Raw genomic sequence first — 20,908 nt, 5'->3', positions numbered from 1 at the left:
TTTGTCGGTCCGAGGGGGAGCATATCGTCTAGGCCTTGGTCAATGAATATGAAACAAAAGACGATATGCTCCCCCTCGGACCGACAAAAAAGCTGGTCTGACAAACCACCAAACATCGTTTTTGTCATCATTTTGGTAGTGCAAAAATAAGTACAAAATCAACACAGGGAGTCATGCTTTGAAACGCGAGTTGTGTTATGATGTCACACGCATTCCTTCTTTGCCACTACTAAAGCAAACGTGTGCAAGATTGTATGTTATACACTTTGATGCCGAAATCAATTATTTTGATTATGCATTTATTTCTGAAAATGTTTACCTTCACATACATTCAGTCACTACCTTAAACACTTATGTTTTCAGTATTCATTTTAAGTGATCACGAACGTAGAAAAATGGGTATCAATGTGTTGTTACATTTTGTTGTGCATTCTGAATAGTGTGCCAACAGGCCTTGGTCAGTCAACCACGTTTTATCTGTGTACTTCGTGTTTGACGGAAAAAGAATAACACCAACCCCGTTCTCCTGTACATAACTGAAAGCCACATCTTCTTCTTCATTCAATTTCTGTTTTCAAAAGCTTCGTCAACTTTCCACTTACACGACAAGCTCCCTTTACCAAGCTTCAATTAAGAACCCTGAATACGAAAGGTCAAAACAAAACCATAGGTACTACTTTCACTATCGTCGTCTGCAACGAAAACCGAAAATGGCGAAACGCTTTGCTACGTACACAGAGGACAAAATTTCAAAGAAAAGATCGAACCTTACACCTGTGACTAGGAAAAGTTGCATTGACAGTTCCGTGCGGATCTCACCACGTATCAACGTACATCCGATGCTCAGGACCTACAGGTAGGTGACGCTTTGGCGATTGAGGCTTCGTCTTCAGCTCTAACACGCACGCAGACAGTCAGGCAGGTCTAATCTGCACCAGCGGTGTTGGAAGGTTTTGATTTAGAAACACTCGAATGTTACTTCGACGAGATAAACGAACCAAAAGTCAAAAGTGTGCCCCAAATTCGGAAAATATTCTTTCAAAACGGCACTGTAAAAAAACATCAACATCACTGTGAGAAAATAAACAATACAAACACAACCAGTTCCCCTGTGGAACATTTCGGGTGGACTTTCCCACGACCTGACCTAAAAAATCCTCCGTGTTCGTTCGCGCTTTGCATTCAATCTGTGTTAGTGCGCGTGTGTGTTTAATTGTGTTTAGCTTTCGTTGGTATGTGCTGTTTGGTTCAAAATAAGTTTATCTTTTTTCATTGAAAGATTCAGAAACGTTGGTTGATACTTTGTTGAATGCATTCAACCAGAAAAGACACGAAACGCATTGAATCTATTTTCTGCGCGCATGCGTGTGTAGGGTATGTGTAAAAGGGCAATTGTGTTTTTCAGTCTTGTTTTGTGCCTGTTATTTCGTCCCCAAAAACTCATTTCTGTCTTTCTATGCCTATGCTGTGAGACATAATCGCTATTACGAGTTAGTCGTGTGACAGAGAGTTTTCTTGCACACTCGACTGCTACTGTCTCACTTCGGCTACGCCGTCGTGAGACATCTACAGTCTCGTGTGCAAGAACATTCTCTGTCACACGACTAACTCGTAATAGCGGGTAATGATACATGTTTGGGGGCCCCAGCACAATGTCGCAGTCAAAGCTGGCGTGTGAAAGCAACTTTCTGTGATTTGAGTCAAACAAATGTTGAGACAAGTATGTCAGGTTTGATGATGCGAAGTTCTGTAGGTTCCGATTACAGAATGGTGTGTGAAGGCAGCAACTAGTAAACGTCTTTGAGACAAGAGTGCCTGCATCTTGCATTCGAGCGATGGGATTGTCTTATTTCAAACGAGGTGATTTTCTTGCCCGGTCAGCGTTGACATCTCACAACATATCTGTTGATTATCGTGCGACGATCGAGTCGGGGGCAAGGAATAGCAGAAAGCAAAGATGAGTCTTTTTCTATTGTTACCTTTCTGTCCTGTTGCTGGTGCTTATAATATTGTGCGGACAGATGCGACTGCGAGTGAATTTTGCCCCCAAGATTTTGTGTGGTGTGGGTATTGTTTTGCTCGTTTTATACCCACACCAAAACCTGACAACACACCCACCTCCCCCCACCCTCTCCCTCCCTCCCTCACAATCCACGAACACAAACACATACACATCAATGATCAAACTCTCCCCCCCCCCTTCACTTGCAGATCACAATTCACACGTGCAACGCAGACGATCATATGACGATCATATTACTGATTAAATATTCATTGCATGGTGTGTCATAGGTCACTGTTGTTTTTACATTTAGTCAAGTTTTGACATAGACGGGGAATCGAGACGAGGGCGTTGTGTGTGTGTGTGTGTGTGTGTGCCAGTGTGTGTGTTTGTGTGTGTGTGTGTGTGTGTGTGTGTGTGTTTGTGTGTGTGTGTGTGTGTGTGTGTGTGTGTGTGTGTGTGTGTGTGTGTGTGTGTGTATATAACGCGATTCCGAGAAACTACTGGACCGATCTTCATGAAACTTAACATGAGAGTTCCTGAGTATGATATCTCCATCACTTTTTTTCATGTATTTGATAAATGTCTCGGATTTTTATGACAGTTGAGGAGGCACTGTCACGCTCTCATTGTTCAACCAATTTGGTTGAAATGTTGGTCAAAAATGCAGTGCGTTTAGTTTCACGTGTCTCTCCATTACATTGTCATCGCCCTACCACCCTGCCCCTCTCAGTATTCCACCACAACCTCTCGGTTTTATCCATGTAACCTGCTTCCTGCAACTATGGGATCTGGGGATTTATTGCATGGGGAACATGCGATTAATTTCCCAGCTGGTTGTGAAAGAAAACTCGTGAAAAGGATGATAAATACATTTATTAACCATTGATGAATGGATAGATGCATTGAACGATTGGTTGATTGATTGGTTGACTGATTGATTGATTGATTAATTGATTGATTGATAGATTGATTCCGACAAAAAAAGAAAATACATACAGGTGAATACTTAATTAAGCAATTAAGTTAAGTGGAAATAGAAAACAAGTTGAACGAAGAAACAATTACACATTTAGTCAATCTGTTCAACTCACAGAATGCAACTGAATGCACTGCAGAATTTCCCAACAAATTTGCCGATTACCCGCTGATCGCTTGAAGTGGCATTTAAGCCAGTATAGCGCAGTAGTGTAGAGTGCTTCAGAAGAAAGCGCACTCTATTCTTTTTCACTTTGTGCGCCCATGTGTGAATTGAACGATATTGTTATCTGATGAGTGGTCTCTCTCGCGTATGTAGGATAATCATAAATAGTGCACTCACAAGTGAAGGGCATTTATTCTGTAAGCTGTGATACAACCAGAGTGAAGCTGCCATGCTTTCGCTGTACATGCTGACCACACAAACATCATGTCCGTCTCTCAGCCACTTTTCCGCTTGGAGGATTAATATGACTGTCTTCCCCGTCCCAGGAGGTCCTGAAATGCAGAGATGTGTTTACCACTACCACCCATCTACACTGCCATCATCATATTCATTCCCATCATCATTATTTCATATGAATATTTATTGTCATTAGTGCTCATGCTTAAAAATTAGAAGGCGTTTTGTCAGTTATGTTGTTGCTTGTTTGTTTCCATAAAAACAAACTGAAGAATTTGTTAGGACAGACATAGCTATTTATAATAGCCAAATACTAGACGTATTCATAAAAATGAAGAAAAAAATGGTTCTCGACATGAAAATCAGATAGACAGACAATATATGTTTTTTGTTTTATAATGTTAGCAAATGACGTAATATGTGACAACAATATAAAAACAGATAATGTCCTGAGGACCTTCGTTGATCTTTGGAGAAACACAGCACTTGGGTATTGTTTTCCTTTCATTTCTTATTATATGATTTCAGTTAAAAATACAAATTATAACAAAGTATGACTTTATACCAAAACTGAAAAAAGGGTCTCCACGGGAGGCTATTATCTTGCTGCAAATGCAAAGGGTAATATATAGCGGTTGTTTCCCTTGTCAGCGTTTTGATCTTTCTTTAAAGTATGGACCTGATAGTTATTGTGGCAGTCAAGGGGGAGTTTGTCTGAAAATATGTAGGACATCAAATGGAATGTCATCCTGCCACAAGCAATTTGTACACGTTTAGCTTAATTGAAAGAAGAAGAAGAAGAAAAAGAAAAAGAAGAAGAAAAAGAAAAAGAAGAAGAAAAAGAAAAGAAAAAGAAGAAGAAAAAGAAGAAGAAAAAGAAAAAGAAGAAGAAAAAGAAGAAGAAAAAGAAGAAAAAGAAAAAGAAGAAAAAGAAAAAGAAGAAAAAGAAAAAGAAGAAAAAGAAGAAGAAGAAAAAGAAGAAAAAGAAAAAGAAGAAAAAGAAGAAACAGAAAAAGAAGAAGAAGAAGAAGAAGAAGAAGAAGAAGAAGAAGAAGAAGAAAAAGAAGAAAAAGAAGAAAAAGAAGAAAAAGAAAAAGAAGAAAATGAAGAAGAAGAAGAAGTAGGGAAGAAGGATCCGAATTCCAGATAATACAAGAAGCCAAATTAATACCTATGTCCTCCACTTCACAAGGAAATATATTTCTATTTAATTTATCTAAGGTTAGGAAGAAAAAGAGGAAAACGCAGAGGAGTTGGAGGCGGAACAAAAATAAGAACTGCAACCAATACCTGTGAGGTAAACAAGACGTTCGCCAGAGTTGAGAACCTGGACCTGCCCCTGGTGCAGCACAAAGTCCATGAAGCGAGCTGCAGTCTCCGACACCCCTTCCCCCTCAGTGCGAACCACCTTGGAGGCTTTGCTCACTGCTGACGGACAGAACACCTTCACTGTTGTTGCTGGGCCTGCAAATCTGAACAATCATCGACTATTGTGCATAAGCTTCATCTCTTATTTACTTCCCATACCTTACATATTTTCCCGCCCTGCCTCTCCTCTTCTACTAAGCATGATTGTTCTCCGTCGGGAGTCTAGTACTTGGAAGAAGAGGACGCAATCTCGGGGATTTAGCCAGAGGTAGGTCTATCCATACGCGGCAGTCAGCATAATTCTGTTTGAGTTGCAGGTGAAAGAAAAGCTAGGCTCCGGATCTAGAATGTAAAGGGGATATAATTCAAGTTTAATCCTGTGTTTCAAAGTCTAACATGTAGTTTTGTTTAGCAGTTGACTCCCTGCTCATGTAAAAAAATCTACGTCACAAGTATTTGATCGACCTGTAATTGATACATGCTTGGCAGCGTTTGCTTCTGATCGCTTCGTTCAGTAGACTTATTGCTATCACGTATTGTGTTTCTACCTATATTCTACCCTGTTTTTAACACAACTTTAATAAAGAACACTTTTTTTCGGACGTACTGCAGTTCATGTGAATGTACACATACACATACATACGTCAGGATCTGAATTATATTATCTAAACATGTCCAATTCGTTGTTTATTCTGTATGCTACTCTTACACTGTGCCGAATTGCCCTTGCAAATATAATTTTCCAATAATTCGCAATGGTCGCAAGACATTCGTAAATGTTCGCAAAGAAGTCGTATTCTTAACTTGTTCTTTTTGCAAGACATTCGTAATCATCGCAATGTATTTTCGTAACGCTCGCAAGGCATTCGCAACCATTCGTCATGCCTGTCTTACACTGCATGTGCCGAATATCCTTGCGAATATGAACATGTTGTATTTGGCAAAGAAAAGACAAATTCACATGAAAAATATTGACCATTCGAAGCCTTACGAAACCTTGCGAATGTCTTACGAATGGTTGCGAGTGCTTGCGAATGTCTACCGATCATTGCGAATGCATATGCACATTTCTTGCGATTTTTTTGCTAATGTCCTACGAATGGTTGCGAGTGCTTGCAAATGTGTACCGATCATTGCGAATGCCTTGCGAGCACTACGAATACCATTACGATGATTACGAATGGCTTGCGAATACTTACGAGTACGTTGCGAACAAGTAAATAATATGCCTTCCTTGCGAATATTAGGAAAACATTTACGAATGTTTTGCGACCATGTCCCGATCATTACGAATTATTGGCGAATTCTATTCGCAAGGGCAATTCGGCACGGTGTAAGAGCAGTATTACGAACAATGCGAATTGTAAGCACTCGCAACACTCGCAAGGCCACTCGCAACGTTCGTAAAACATCCGCAAGAAATACGTATATGGATGTGTATATGCATTCGCAATGATCGGTAGAAATTCGCAAGCACTCGCAACCATTCGTAAGACATTCGCAAGGATTCGTAAGGCTTCGAATTTTCAAAATGTTGTTCTGTCCATTCGTCTCTTTTTTTTTGGCCGAATACAACATGTTCATATTCGCAAGGAAATTCAGCACAGTGTAAGACAGGCATTACCATTTATGATGAAGAAAAGACACATCACTGCTTATTTGACTATATTCTTAAATGAAAGAATCGTAATTGTCATTATTCATCAAAGACTGTTTAATCACTTACTTTGCCACAAGTTCTTCATACACATCCTTCGTCATAGCGGGGTCCTCGCGTTTGCTCGTCATTAAGGCCTTCCACCACTGATCCATTCCCTTCATGACGTCATCAGTGACCTCCCAGAAACTGTCTCTGTCTGATACTTGGTCGGACGTCAGACACAAACACACGGGGTCTTCCGTACTGGCTATGCCAAAACAAGCACACAGCTCCTGCCATAGAAAGTATATGACATTGTCAAAGGACAGAAAACCAATAAAGCACACTATCTTGTGACAATGCGTGTCGATCTGCCAACACTCTTTGAACATCCCATGTGTCTCACCAAAAACCCTTCCAGTCAAGGAAATAAACTGAACTGATTTTCGAAGGTGGCTCCGGTGTCCAGTTTAATAAAAAGTCTTTCATACTTAACTACCGTTCCTTTGGAGTTGTTGAACTGTTGGATATCAGTGAATATTTCTCATATCTTAGACCTCTTTCTGCCTAAAAACAACACACACAAATCTATGAATTTACCTTTTTGATGGCGGGGTTGTCCTTCAACACCCGCTGTAGCTGAGAAGTGGTGATGTTGGGAAGCATCAGGGTCTTGGTCACCCGAGGTTTGTTTTGCATGTCTCCAGTCACGTGCTTCAGAACGTCCTCAGACTTGTCCAGCTGTTTGATGATCCGCTTGAGTCTGCTTGCCAACGTCTTGTCCTCGCTTTCCTGGGACTCCGGCTTCCCAGTGAACCGAGTGCCCACAGACTTGATCTCAGCGGCCATCAGCCCGTAGCGTCGGTGGATGATGAGGATGTCAAAGTCTCCTCTTTCTTTGTTCTCTTTCTTCAGGTCCTGGGGTCGACGCATATTCTTGGCTGCAGGAGCGAAGCAAGGCTCTGCCAGGTAGCTGGTGAACTGGAGCTGGGACAGGACGAACATCACCTGCGTCGTGAAGAAATAGGTTCGATGACAGAGACTTCCTCTACCCCCCCCCCCCCACCTCCCCACCCCAGAAGATTTTAACTTTTCAAAGGTGATCGAGATTTGACATAAAAAGTGTGAATGGACATGCGCTTTTTAGAACGTTCCTTTTACAGAGATAAACCTAAGTGTAAATAGTTTCAAACATAGAGACTCCCGGGTGAACTGAGAAGAGAAACATACTTGCATCGATATATATAGTAAATGTTTTAATGGTGTGTAGATGTTTGTTTTTTCTTGCCAGTTACCTGCTCAATTCAATACCTGACTTAGCCAATTAATAATCTTACTAACATACTATCGATAAAATCAACTATCTAACCAATTGAGTTGCGAACTAACTAACCAACAAACAAACAAATAAACTTACTTCACTGCACATAGCCTGCAAGGAAAACATAACACAGCAGACCTGGTATGGACTTTAAAAGACATTTCTCTCTTCGTGTACGCTATTCTGTAAGTCACCAAAGATACCTCCAGACATTTTACCCGGGATAAGAGCTTCCGGCTACTTTTACACATACCAGAAATCAGATGTCAGTAATGAACTTGACTCAGAAAAACTCTCCCATAGAAAGCAGCCAAACTCTAAACTTTTGGCATGTGTCTGGTATGTGGAAGGATGCGCGTTTCCCAGATGGACGGATTTATCACGATATACATATATTGGTTAATCCACGTTCGGCGAGGGATTTATTTCCCAGAGTCAACTTTGTGCAGACTATCCTCGGTGTCCGAACACTCCCGTGTGCAGGCATGCGCATGATAAAGAACCCAAGTTCACAGCGAAAGTCTCAGGGCGTGGAAACATGAATACACGCGTGCAGGAAACAAAAACAATTAAAAATGGGTTGCGCCGTATACTGTATGGCATCTCGATTTCCCCAGGGAGAAAGCAGCCCGAATTTCCATGTGGGTAACCTCAAAGGACTATATGAATCTTATCCTGATCCTTACACAGTATAGGAACTGTTTCTTTAATGTTAACTTTGTTTGTGTGCTGCAACTCTCCCCCACACTCGTCGGCTTTTCGGTGTGTGACTATTAAGGCCGTCATTTTCCAGTTTTTTTGGGGGGAATTGAATGTGAACTGAAGCATTTTTATTTCTTGATACGTTATGTGCTGTGTTGTGTTTTCAATGCAGCGCATGCCCATAACAGAATTACGTTGGTAATGTTGATGGTGAGTTGATTGGTTCTCTAACCTTCTCATAATCTGCGTTATCTCCGGGCGCAGATGCGCTACCTCGCCCACAGAACTTCTTGAGACAGTGAAGAATGCGCTGCTGTTCGTGATCCTCCAGCTCGTCGCTCTTGCTCACCTCGAAGGATCCTTTGTCCGCCTCTTTGACGGCTGCTCTGGGCACAGCCACTTGCTGCTCAGCGATGTGCTCCACGTCATAGTTGATGCGCTTCATGTAGACAGGGGGCACGAAATACGCCCGTGTGTCCAGATCTGGGTACCATTTGAGGACGTCCTGTCGCCATTCCTGTGACGGAAAGATTGATTGATTGATGGATGAATGAATGGATGGATAAATGGATTGATATTTAATGGTTGATTCATGATTGATTAATGGACGGACGGATGGATGGATGGATTGTTCTTTCTGAATCATCATGCAAAGATACATGTTCTAGGTAGACTTAATACTATTGATACTATTTATCTGACCGCTCGGAGGGCGTAATTGGCACATTTGACGAATCTGAAGAATCTGGGGAATACACTTAATCTATACGCACACGGCACGATTTGCTTAAAAACGCACCACAAGTATGGTAATTATTTAAATCAATGTGAGTGAATGCACTTCAGGGCGCTGCTTTTCTCCGGCGTTGGAAACAAAATGTAGTTCAGAAGCGTCGGCTCGCGACAAGATAACCGGCGCGATCTATGACCCGGCCCCCCAGTAACCACATCACGTAAATAAATAAGGGAATTAAATCAGTGGAAGTAACCCAAACATCACTAAGAGTGCTCTTTCTTTGTCTATTCTTCGATATTGGATTAAACTTTTGAAACACTTACTTGCTTTGTTCAAGTAAAGACAGTCCTCCTGCACGGCAGTATTTTATATATAACACAATATCTTATAGTATAACTTTGAAAACAATCTAAGGGCATCTTTTCTTAGGTATTATCCCTATAAAGCTAAACAAAACACGTATGTTGGATAATCCGCAGTGGAAACAATCAAACAAAGGCGAAAAAATCCATTATCATCAGTGAAAACGTTAATGATGGCTGTGAACACACACACACACACACACACACACACACACACACACACACACACACACACACACACACACACACACACACACACACACACACCTCTACACAACATCCTCATCCTAACACTAACATCATTTCAGTTGTTTAAAGATAGTGTACCTAAGGCGCCATTTTGGAACGTTTTCTGATGAGTTGGACATGTACACATTAAAGGGACATTCGTTTTACACAAAACTTGCCAGAAACTAAGACAAAAAAATTAAATGAATTTTAATCAGCGAGCTGTTTGCTTCGCCCAGCTCTCCTGTCAGGAGTCCGGACTTCCGGTCGTCATTATTATTTTTTTAGTCTTCAAAGATACCCATTCGTCAAAGCAGACTAAGACCGTTGGATTGAGGAAATGCGAGCTTTAGCGAGCTTTTTCATGATCTCGAATTGAGACCATTATTTTTAATATTCACTGAGACGAGGTATGTAACCTCTTTATTCCTCCTTTCTTCAGTTATTAAAAGAAAAAAGAAGTGATACCTTTTGTGAATCGGTAAGTAGAGGTTACATGCCGAGTCTCAGTGAATATTACAAATAATGGTCTAAGTTAGCGGATCATGAAAAATGCGAGCTTCAGCGAGACGAGGTATGTAACCTCTTTATTCCTCCTTTCTTCAGTTATTCAAAGAAAAATAAGTTTTTGTGCTTAAGTTTGATTGAATCCTAATCACTCAACCAGTCTACCTTCGCAGGCGAGTGATTAATGCGCGGTTGTATAGTTCCGTGAAAATCATTCAATTCTGTTAACACTTCTTGTCAGTTTCCCTGTTTTGGACTAACATCAAGTACACAGTTATGTCGTTATACTGCTGTGGCTGTAAAGGCAGATATTTTGTATTCTGTTCATGTTTTGGTATCGGTAAAGAAATTGTCTCTCGTTGAATTCAGTAGCAGAGGAACTTTTGCACCCGTGTTCCGACGTTAAATACTGTATGCAATTCGGTTTTCTGGGGCAAAACAGTGTATGACACCGCTTTATGTTCTTTAAATTGGTGGCATGCGCGCATTTAGTTGCGTGTGATCTGTTTATTCAATGACATATTGTTGAAAACTGACCGTCGGATTGCAGTCTTTTGTTGATGCAGCCGAAATCTGAAAGTGGAACTACTCGTGTCGCTAGACAAAGTATGAGAGTTACTTGCTATCGATGAACGATTGTGGACGGCAGATCTGAATTCAGAAAACAACCGAACTCGTGGATTTTATATTGAGATTCATGAGTTTAAGCCTGTAGTTGCTGGTTTAAATGCGGTATGTTTGTATTGTTTGCTCCAGAAATGTATATTTCGTACAGTAGAGTGTTCGAAACTTTTGAGTCGCAAAAAGTAGATCCACAATGTGTACATTCTCTACCCATGAGCTATCGAATATTCAGGCCCGTTGTTGGGTAAGTGATTTTGGTTGTTGGGTAAGTTACCGAAAAATAACTAGCCCTACAAGTTTACAGAGAGAAAGAAGCAGAGGGGGGAATAAAAAGATATAAATGCCTTTCAGCGCTCAGATTTTCAAAGGGCCTGAATGAAGGCTTACACACCTCACCGACAGATTATAGGACGTAGTGCTGTAAACAGAATATCGAAACAAGTCCCGTGAAGCGATATAAAGACATGTAGTCAAGATCAACACCACAAACCAATCATCGCCGAGACTACATTCAGATAGTCTTGGCTAACCATACCGATGACCGAGACGGGTCACGCTCGCCTCCGCGAAGCACGCGTCCGTAGTACTTACTGAACCTATTTCCTTTCATTCTGAGCATATTTTTAGAGTACAAATGACATATGTATATATTTTGGAATTCAGGAGAAGATGAGGAATACAATTTGAAATCTGATTGCGTAAAATCGATTTTCATGACAACTTTAATGAGCAAACTCATTAATTATTTGTTAAGCCTCCAAGCTGAAATGCAATACCAAAGTCCGGGCTTCGTCGAAGATTACTTGACCAAAATTTCAACCAATTTGGTTGAAAAATGAGAGCGTGACAGTGCAGCCTCAGCTTTCACAAAAAGCCGGATATGACGTCATCAAAGACATTCATCAACAATAAAAAAAAACCCGGGTGGGGATATTATACTCAGGAACTCTCATGTAAAGTTTCGTGAAAATCGATTCGGTAGTTTTCTTTTAATCGCTGTACACACACACACACACACACACACACACACACACACACACACACACACACACACACACACACACACACACCTCAACTCAACTCAACTCAACTCAATTTTATTAATCCATATGCAAATTAAATTGTAACAATACTCATTTCCAACCAAAAGAATAAGAATGCATAATAAAAATAAAAACATCATAAGAAAATAAGTGAGTATGATTATTATGAGTATGATCACAGTCTCACTAACGCAAACAGTCATCCGTCAAGTCAAGTCTGCCAACACACAACTCACTCACACAACAACAATAGCAAAAGCAATACAATTTAACAAAAACCATAATTCCGACAACAAAAAGACGTCCAAGAGTCCACCTCCACATCCACGCACACACAAGGTATACAAAGCACCACATGTCGACTAGAACACCGCACATTTGAACTACGGTAATACAGTTACTAAAAATACATACATTACAGATAACCCAGCAACAGAGTATGTACAGTAATCCTGTACAGTACGACCATCATCTCGATTCCCCCTCTATGTTAAAACATTTAGTGAAAACTTGACTAAATGTAAAAAGATGAATACAATGGAGGAAACCCAAGGTTTTCATTTTTTTTTATATCAATAACTTGAGGTTTGTGCAGCTTCAAAACAGTTCAACTTACTAGCCTACATGTATCTCAGAATATAGCATGACTTCCATTCTTTGTCTCTGTTATTCTAGTGAGAAAATATCCAGCGATATTTCTCCGTAGGCCTAAAGTTCGGCCATGACCAAATCAAAATAACTTGCGCAGCCGCAGAAACAAGAAAAAAATAAATATTTTATGAAATGATTGGGAGCCACGCAAATTTGACCTCTTGATTCCGACCATGAACCCGCTGTTGATAATCTGGAAGGTCGTACCAGAAATGCAGATCTATCTCTGGCCGATTCATAGATTCAACCTACAAACTGCGACCTCATCTGTGATCAGATGGCCAAGCAATGCGTGAAATATTTTATTCTAAAGCCTTGTGGCTCGTTTCGACAAGCATTAAACGGATGAAATTAACCACATGCAGTGTATTTCTTCAGAAAATTGCAAACGCATCAATACAGCCTCCTGTTGGGTTCGATGCTTTGTACAGAAATGTCTTCCACACGATAGATTCGCTGATTTGTCTTTCGAAGCCGTCATCAACACGAACACAACGATTGCAGAAGCAAACTCTGTACCTACACGACCGAGACACAAGACTGGTTATTTCACAGCTGCAATGCGAACAGAGAACTAAAAGACGTTTTGGGTAAGCTTACTCACGTCAAGTCTTCACTGACAAGCTAGGAACAGACGGAAAAGTCCGAACAAAAGTAAATGACGTCAAAGTCTCTTTTGTTTTGCGTGTAACTTTGTCATGACGTATTTTTGTGGCAGTATGCGCGACAATTGTTTTGCTTCCGGTGTCATTTTAGACTGATAAGCAACTCAAAAGTAGCTGAGCCTGTGTCTTGAAACAGCTGAAACACTCTTTTGGGTTGCCGTTTCAATGTTAACTAAAAAGTTAAAGAAAAAAAAACAATGTTCAGTTAAGTTGCGAAATGACAGCGGACTGAGCATTTATTCCGGTTGATGAAGGTACGATTGAAGCTTCTATTCACTCCGTCAACCAACAAGGCTAGATTTGTAGCAGACGACAAACAAAGTATGCGTTTTTCCTGTCTTGTGATGACGATTATGCCGTTATAAATTATCTGTACGTTGTGAAAACATTTCAAAACAAAATTTAGCTTTGATGCGTCACGGGATATATACGTTTTCATCCATGGAATTGGTATTTTGTCTCGGCAGGGTGAATGAATTCATGATGTCTTTTCCGGCCAAAACTGGCCTTGCCAAGACTGAAACAAAATATAGTTCTACAACTTCTAGGCTTGCGTTGCTTATTCTGCCCATGGTGAATTTCCCATGCTTTGTTTCCACATCCCATGACAAATTCTCCTTACTTTGGTCATGCCATATATACTTTACAGCTCCGTCCATCCATGGTATCGCGTGATATTTTTTGTCTCGACGGGGTGAAAGAATTTCAGGCATGGGAATTGAAAATTGTAAAAAAGGCTGAAAATGTATAACTAAAGACGCGAAGCGTCAAGTCGGCGGCGCGAAGCGCCTAGCTTTACTAGGGGGGTCCGGGGGCATGCTCCCCCGGAAAAAAAATTCTCCAAAGAACCCAGATGGTGCAATCTGGTGTCATCTGAGCTCCAAGTTTGCAATTAAATTCTGTTTTTAGAATCAGAGTTTTTAGTACCAATTTTTGCTTTTTTGAAGAAAAGAAATATATACATGTATTATATGGTGTGCTTGCCCTTGAGTTACTGAAAGATCCTGAGATGACTTATGTGATTTAATGGAGGATGTTATTTGGATGCTGCAAAGAACCGACGCGCTCACAAAGCAAAACGAACACTAGGATTGAAAAGTTAATCAAAGTTATATTGTAGATCTGATCATACAGTCATAGCGAGCAGTTCTCAAAATTATTATATAAAGGGCTAAGCAAGCCTATGGAGAGTCAATGGTTTTGTATAGGAGTGTGGCGGAAAAAAGCTAATCTAAGTTTGGAAATTGGAATGATGCTAGGGCGTAGAGTAGACATCACTGGCTTGGGCGGAGTGGGAGCGCGGAGCGGTGGAAACTGATAAAAGAAAAAACTAAACTTAGAATTTGAAACTTCAAACTAAACCTAAAACTGTCCTAAAAACATAAATATCACAGATGGATGCCAGAACTAGAAGGAACCGGAACAAAATGGCGGTCGAAACAAGATGGCGGACCAAAACCAACATGGCGGCAAATCAAGAAAAAATCACTAAAGCTATCATGAAAACCAAGGAAAAATATGTTAGAAAACCAAGGCAAAACTACTACAAAAAATAAACGTATGACATACTAGGCTAACTAGACAAGAAACAACACGCAGTGAAAGGAAAGCTGACCAACATTACAGGACGGAGAAAAACAAATACAACTCACAAACATGAACCAAAATCTTACAAATTGTTAGCAAACAAAACCGGCTCAAGGCCAAATCATAATAAAACAGAAAAACCTCCTAGGAAATGAGGCCACTACCAACCAGTCTCAGCTCGCCCCTCACATGGATAAAACGTAAGACGAAGACCGGCCCCCGTAGTGCAGTGGTTAGCGCATCGGGCTGCGGGCCGGGAGGTCGTGGGTTCGAATCCCATCAGGGTCATGTGGGTTTTTCGGGCAACAGTCGGCTCCTACCCAGAGTGGAAGTGCTATGGTTCCTATGGGAAGGCTGGGATCACACAGCCGAGTGTCATTCTCTTAACGAATGCGACTTTGAGGGTGCTCAGTTCTGTATACCTGACTAACACCGCAGGTGCGGCAGTTCTCGGGCCTGGTTGACGCCAGGATATATTATGACAGTAAGCGTAGAGTGCTGCCCTGTCACGTAGTCTCAAAAACCAAATTGGAAATCCAAAGCATCATAATAATCATCCTCATCTCATTAATCATCCAAAATATAAATTGTCCTTGCTCGTGTGGCCCTTCATGCCCGGAGCTCTCATGGTGACCTTGGTCTCAGTGTTCCTGTTCGATCCTTCCCTGAATGGTAGTTCTGCTGTCAGTCTTCAACGTGTGACGTTCTGGGGGGTCGACGGAGGGACGTGGTGGAGGTCTGCTCTCTGGAGGAGACGCTCACTCAGTCTGGCTCCACGACTTAAAGTCAATGTCGTTTGTAGGGGGCATAGTAGGTAGTGGGCTGCTTCCGTTAGCTCGGGACAGACCCACTACTGAACACCGTCGAAGTGACTCAGCAGAAGTGGAGTGTCATCTTCCGAGGGTAGCCTACCGCAGCGACCCGACATCCCCCCCTGGAGCGTCTGTAAAATCGACAAGTCTGGCAGCGGAACGAAATTCAGAGGTGGTTGGAGCAGCGAGTGCAGGGACGGGGCGGTGTGAGAGCACAACGGGACAAGGCAAGGACGAAAAAAAAAAAAAAACCCACTAATACAAAGAGAAGGAAAGACGTCAGACAAACAAAGATTCGAATCGAAATTTTGCGAATTTGGTAAATAAAAGAGCAGAATGGAGACAGAAATGTATACTCGCCTTTGACAGCATCTTCCTACTCTAAGCAGGCTCAAGGCGAGCAACTAACGTTAACATTACAAATTAAACTTCATAAAAACTGGAGGCTGGCAGAAAACTGGGTCCAGGAACAGAGCAAAAAATAATAAATCTATTCTAAAACATGTTGATCCTTCAACGGCTTCCCAGCAAGTGACAAAGAATAGAGGTGATAAACCGCAAAGGTGAGCAAGAAATTACTACGCGTGACAGCAAAAACTAGGCTTACAGTTACAAAGCGTGCGATCCGTGCGCTCCGTGGGGAAAATCTCCATAGGCTTGCTAATGAGTAATGGCGTCTAGCGTAAGCCATACAGGCACATGCAATTAATATCAAAATAACGTAGGCTACACACTCGTTCATAATCTTGTTTGTTACATTGTTAAACGTCCAGTAATCTGCAAAAAGTCGTACCAGGACGCTCATAATTTATAAAGAAAAATAAAAGATCAAGAGCAAACTAGACCCGCACGCGAACCTACAGAGGTGGCTGCAAGATGGGAACAAATAGGGGCAAAAATGAGATAAGGAAAGAAAAGTGAAAGAAAAGAGAGGTGAGAAGGAGATCAAAAAAAGGGGAAGCCACCACCACGGAAAGTCGCATGCGAGTCAAGCTAGAAGCATGACCAAAAACACAAACAAAACAAAAAGAATCTAAAATACACGAAAGGCTCCTTAGCAGGGGCATTCACATATGGTTTAAATTTGTTAACAAATTGATCTGTTGAGACAAACAGGAAAATGTAACTTGTAACACAATCTGTGCAATCTGGTTTACTTTCAAACATAAAAGTTCAAGTAACTGAGGCGGGCGGTAGCAGTGCGTGAGCAAAGTATGGAAAGTTTTCGCGGGCTTTTGCGCAAAGGCAAAAGTAACCGGTGCTTTTTTTGTGTGCCTCCCCCCTATATTTTTTCGGCGGACACCTTTGCTTTTTCGGCGGAACAAAAAAAAAAAATCGGCGGAAATCCACCGTTCGGCGGACAATTCCCATGCCTGAAGAATATAATGACGTCACTCTCGGCAGAGCCTCGAGTGACGTCATCATATTCATTGACCCAGTCTCGACAAAAAATATCACGCGATACCATGGATGGACGGAGCTGTAACTTATACTTATGTCCACACGTATGCATGGGCTAATTAAGGCAATCCCTCCACTTAGACACTCACCGACCTGACAGCTTTCTGTTGATCTTAGCATTTGTTTATGAATTTAGTTCGACATTTGACACGAGTGTTCGCTTCGAAATTATGTCTTCAAAACACTTCCACCCTGCACCAAAAGCACCCGGCTAGTTGATTGTTGGTATGTGTCAAATTGGACGGATGGTCGTGTTCGATGTAAAAGCCTGACCAGACCTAATATGGTAAATCAAGTTGGAAGGACTGCGCCTTTTATAGCACCAAACTACCTTTCACACACGAAAATAACAATTCGCACTGACAAAACATGCAGGCATGCAGTTTTTAAGCGACCATGCAAAATCAACAAAACAGTTTACTTTACTAAGTACAGATAGACAGCATACAAGAGTCAAACAACAAACTAAAACAAGAAATCAGTTATGAACATGGTCGAATCAATACACAAGATCGGGCGAAATATTCGAATACAAAATAAATACATAAATAAACACAGAGAAGTGGAATCTTTCATTTTGTTGTTTGCCTGTATTTCTGAATCTTGCACGTATTTTGTACAGACACTTCCGCTAGCAGATTGAGCCTACAAAACGTGTAGCTCTGCCGTCTGTAAGTAACGTGGTTTGGTATCGAATCGATTCGACAGGTGTTTTTTTTATTGTTCGTTGTGATTATTGAATGCATGAATTCATTATGAATACACGAAAGAACGAATGTATGAATAAATGAATCAATAGATGAGTGAATGAATGGTAAACTAATCAATCAGCAATTCATTTTCTTTAAAATAAAATAAAAAAGATCCATTAATCAGTCAATCAACCAATCCATTAATACATGTATGTACCGTACAATACCTTGTAAACGCCCCCCCCCCCCCCCCCCCCCCCCCCCTTATGCACCAAATTCGCTCAAAAGTAGGGAGTGGTCGTTTACTAGGTACTGTCCCCAATGCAGAATCAATTCCTCGTGAGAAATCTTGGTATTTGATTACTTGGTATACAAATGTCAATAGGATGTGTTTCTGTTCAAAATGTCTATAGCTCTATATAATTGTCTTTGTCTGTGACACACAAGCGTCCGTGTGCAAGTGCCTTGCAATAATGGAACCTGGAAATGAATCACCAACAAAAATCCCGTTGTGTGATGGTTAAAAACACAATGTCATGCTCATATCGTGAATGCAAACTGAATGATACTGACTCAGGATCTGCTTTGTATAACCGGCATTGCAGCTCAAGTGTCTGAACAGAAATCCCAAACGTGCACAAAATGAATAGTGTCATAAATGTAACAGGGGCGGACGAAGGGGGGGGGGGCACAGGGGGCACGTGCCCCCCCCCCCCCGAAAAAAAAAGAAAGAAAAAAAAAAGAAGAAAAAAAAAAAGATTTTTCTATGCTGATTCTATGACCATTTCTAAGTTTAAATGGCACCAGATGGCACCATTTTGCTTCTTTGGACAAAAAATTTTCCGGGGGGGCATGCCCCCGGACCCCCCTAGCAAATTCGGGCGCTTCGCGCCCATCACATTCACTTTCGATTCAAAGTGCCCCCCCCCCCCCCTTACAAAGCAACTGATCCGCCCCTGTGTAAGTTCCCCAAATTCCCCAAAGTTGACCTCTTCAACATAAGAGGAGTTTTCTAAATCTTCATCCTGTTTTAGCATGGCTATTCAGAGACTGCATTGACAAACGTATGAAATAAACGGTATGACCGCATCGTAGCATCTTGTCATTATGCATCGGAATGCTATGTCCGTATTGCGTGCAGCGTTTTACAAACAATTAGAACAAATCATTTTTATCCTGCCATCCTTGATCCAAATGTGGTCGGTGGGTGTTTACAAGGTACTATACCGTATACACAGTTTTTGATCCATTAAAGCAGGGGCCGGGCAAGCTAACAATACAAAATGTACTAACTAAAAACAGCAACAAGAATACAAAAACAAGACCCGGTTTCGACATATCGTCTTCGTCAGCACAAGTTACAAAAACAATAAGCTAAACAGAAGAGTTGCTGACGAAGACGACAAGTCGAAACCGGATCTTGTTTTTGTATTCTTGTTGCTGTTTTTTGGTGAGTACATTTTCCTTGTTATCTTGTTCTATTTCTCTCACATACAGTCCCTTGTTCTATTTCTCTCACATGCAGTCCCTTGTTCTATTTCTCTCACATACAGTCCCTTGTTCTATTTCTCTCACATACAGTCCCTTGTTCTATTTCTCTCACATGCAGTCCATTGTTCTATTTCTCTCACATACAGTCCCTTGTTCTATTTCTCTCACATACAGTCCATTGTTCTATTTCTCTCACATGCAGTCCCTTGTTCTATTTCTCTCACATACAGTCCCTTGTTCTATTTCTCTCACATACAGTCCCTTGTTCTATTTCTCTCACATGCAGTCCATTGTTCTATTTCTCTCACATGCAGTCCCTTGTTTTATTTCTCTCACATGCAGCCCCTTGTTCTATTTCTCTCACATGCAGTCCCTTGTTCTATTTCTCTCACATGCAGTCCCTTGTTCTATTTCTCTCACATGCAGTCCCTTGTTCTATTTCTCTCACATGCAGTCCCTTGTTCTATTTCTCTCACATGCAGTCCCTTGTTCTATTTCTCTCACATGCCGTCCCTTGTTCTATTTCTCTCACATACAGTCCCTTGTTCTATTTCTCTCACATACAGTCCATTGTTCTATTTCTCTCACATACAGTCCCTTGTTCTATTTCTCTCACATGCAGTCCATTGTTCTATTTCTCTCACATACAGTCCCTTGTTCTATTTCTCTCACATGCAGTCCCTTGTTCTATTTCTCTCACATGCAGTCCATTGTTCTATTTCTCTCACATGCAGTCCCTTGTTCTATTAGTTTAGGGGGTGGGCGTTTGCTCGATACAGGGCGTTTACAAGGTAGTTTACGGAACTGCCACAGACATGCACAGAATAAAGAATCTCCACCAACACATCCCTCCCAGCGAACCTTTGTTCTCGTGATTTTGGCTAGAACAAGGTATTTCCTCTCAAGAATTGGATTTAAACAGTGCTTTGATTTTTTAGAAATGCTCATCCCATTGACATTGTGTGTGACAGCAACAAGCCTACGAACTACTATAGTGCATTATGTTGTTAATATGTAGATGAACCAGTAATGACAGTGTAATTCCACATAGATAGATTTGCATTGTAAAAATAAATACTTAGAGTTATATTAATCACCACACTCGGGATAGCCTGAAGAAGTTAGTGAAGATTACAGTGACGAAATGATGACGGAGAAAATACCAAAACTTGTTTTTGAAGTGTTTTACTTTTGTAGAGAAAGATTAAGTGTATTCAACTTAGCTTAATACTGTATATTGAGCTCTTTTCATTCAAGTAATTGGCACTACAAGAGAAATGGAACAAAAAGTAGTGTACTTACCTTCGTCGACATTCCGAGCCCGCTATTAGCTCCGTTCGAGCGTCGACGTTTTTAAAATGTGCACAGCGCAAATTAATAAAACCATCTGCATATCACAATTTCACAAGACATGAATTCTCTCGAAGGACCGTGCTTCTATATATATATATACGACTTGTGTCTGTGTGTCTGTGTGTTTGTGTGTTTGTGTGTTTGTGTATTTGTGTATTCGCCATGCACGGCCAAAGTTCTCGATGGATCTGCTTCAAATTTGGTGGGCATATTCAGGTAGACCCGGGACACGACACAACCTGGTCGATATTTCAACACGTGCTCTCAGCGCGCAGCGCGGAAC

General features: G+C 41.1%; 1 protein-coding gene across 1 annotated transcript in view; it reads right to left on the bottom strand.

The window, feature by feature from the left end:
• Positions 1-20,586, bottom strand: part of LOC138974626 (uncharacterized) — a 34,657-nt gene extending 14,071 nt beyond the window's left edge. Inside the window, exons 1-6 of the mRNA XM_070347350.1 lie at positions 20,575-20,586; positions 8,646-8,930; positions 6,991-7,398; positions 6,478-6,683; positions 4,674-4,855; positions 3,324-3,478 (exon numbers count right to left, since the gene is read on the bottom strand). Of these exons, the coding sequence (XP_070203451.1) occupies positions 3,324-3,478; positions 4,674-4,855; positions 6,478-6,683; positions 6,991-7,398; positions 8,646-8,930; positions 20,575-20,586 (1,248 nt within the window). The remainder of the gene's footprint in view (positions 1-3,323; positions 3,479-4,673; positions 4,856-6,477; positions 6,684-6,990; positions 7,399-8,645; positions 8,931-20,574) is intronic.
• Between the last annotated feature and the right edge of the window lie 322 nt (positions 20,587-20,908).

The sequence above is a fragment of the Littorina saxatilis genome, linkage group LG8 (genome assembly GCF_037325665.1).
Source record: "Littorina saxatilis isolate snail1 linkage group LG8, US_GU_Lsax_2.0, whole genome shotgun sequence".
In the NCBI taxonomy this organism is placed as follows: Eukaryota; Metazoa; Mollusca; class Gastropoda; order Littorinimorpha; family Littorinidae; genus Littorina; species Littorina saxatilis.
The sequence above is the reverse complement of the archived record's forward strand: the minus strand, read 5'-3'. Positions and strand labels throughout refer to the sequence as shown.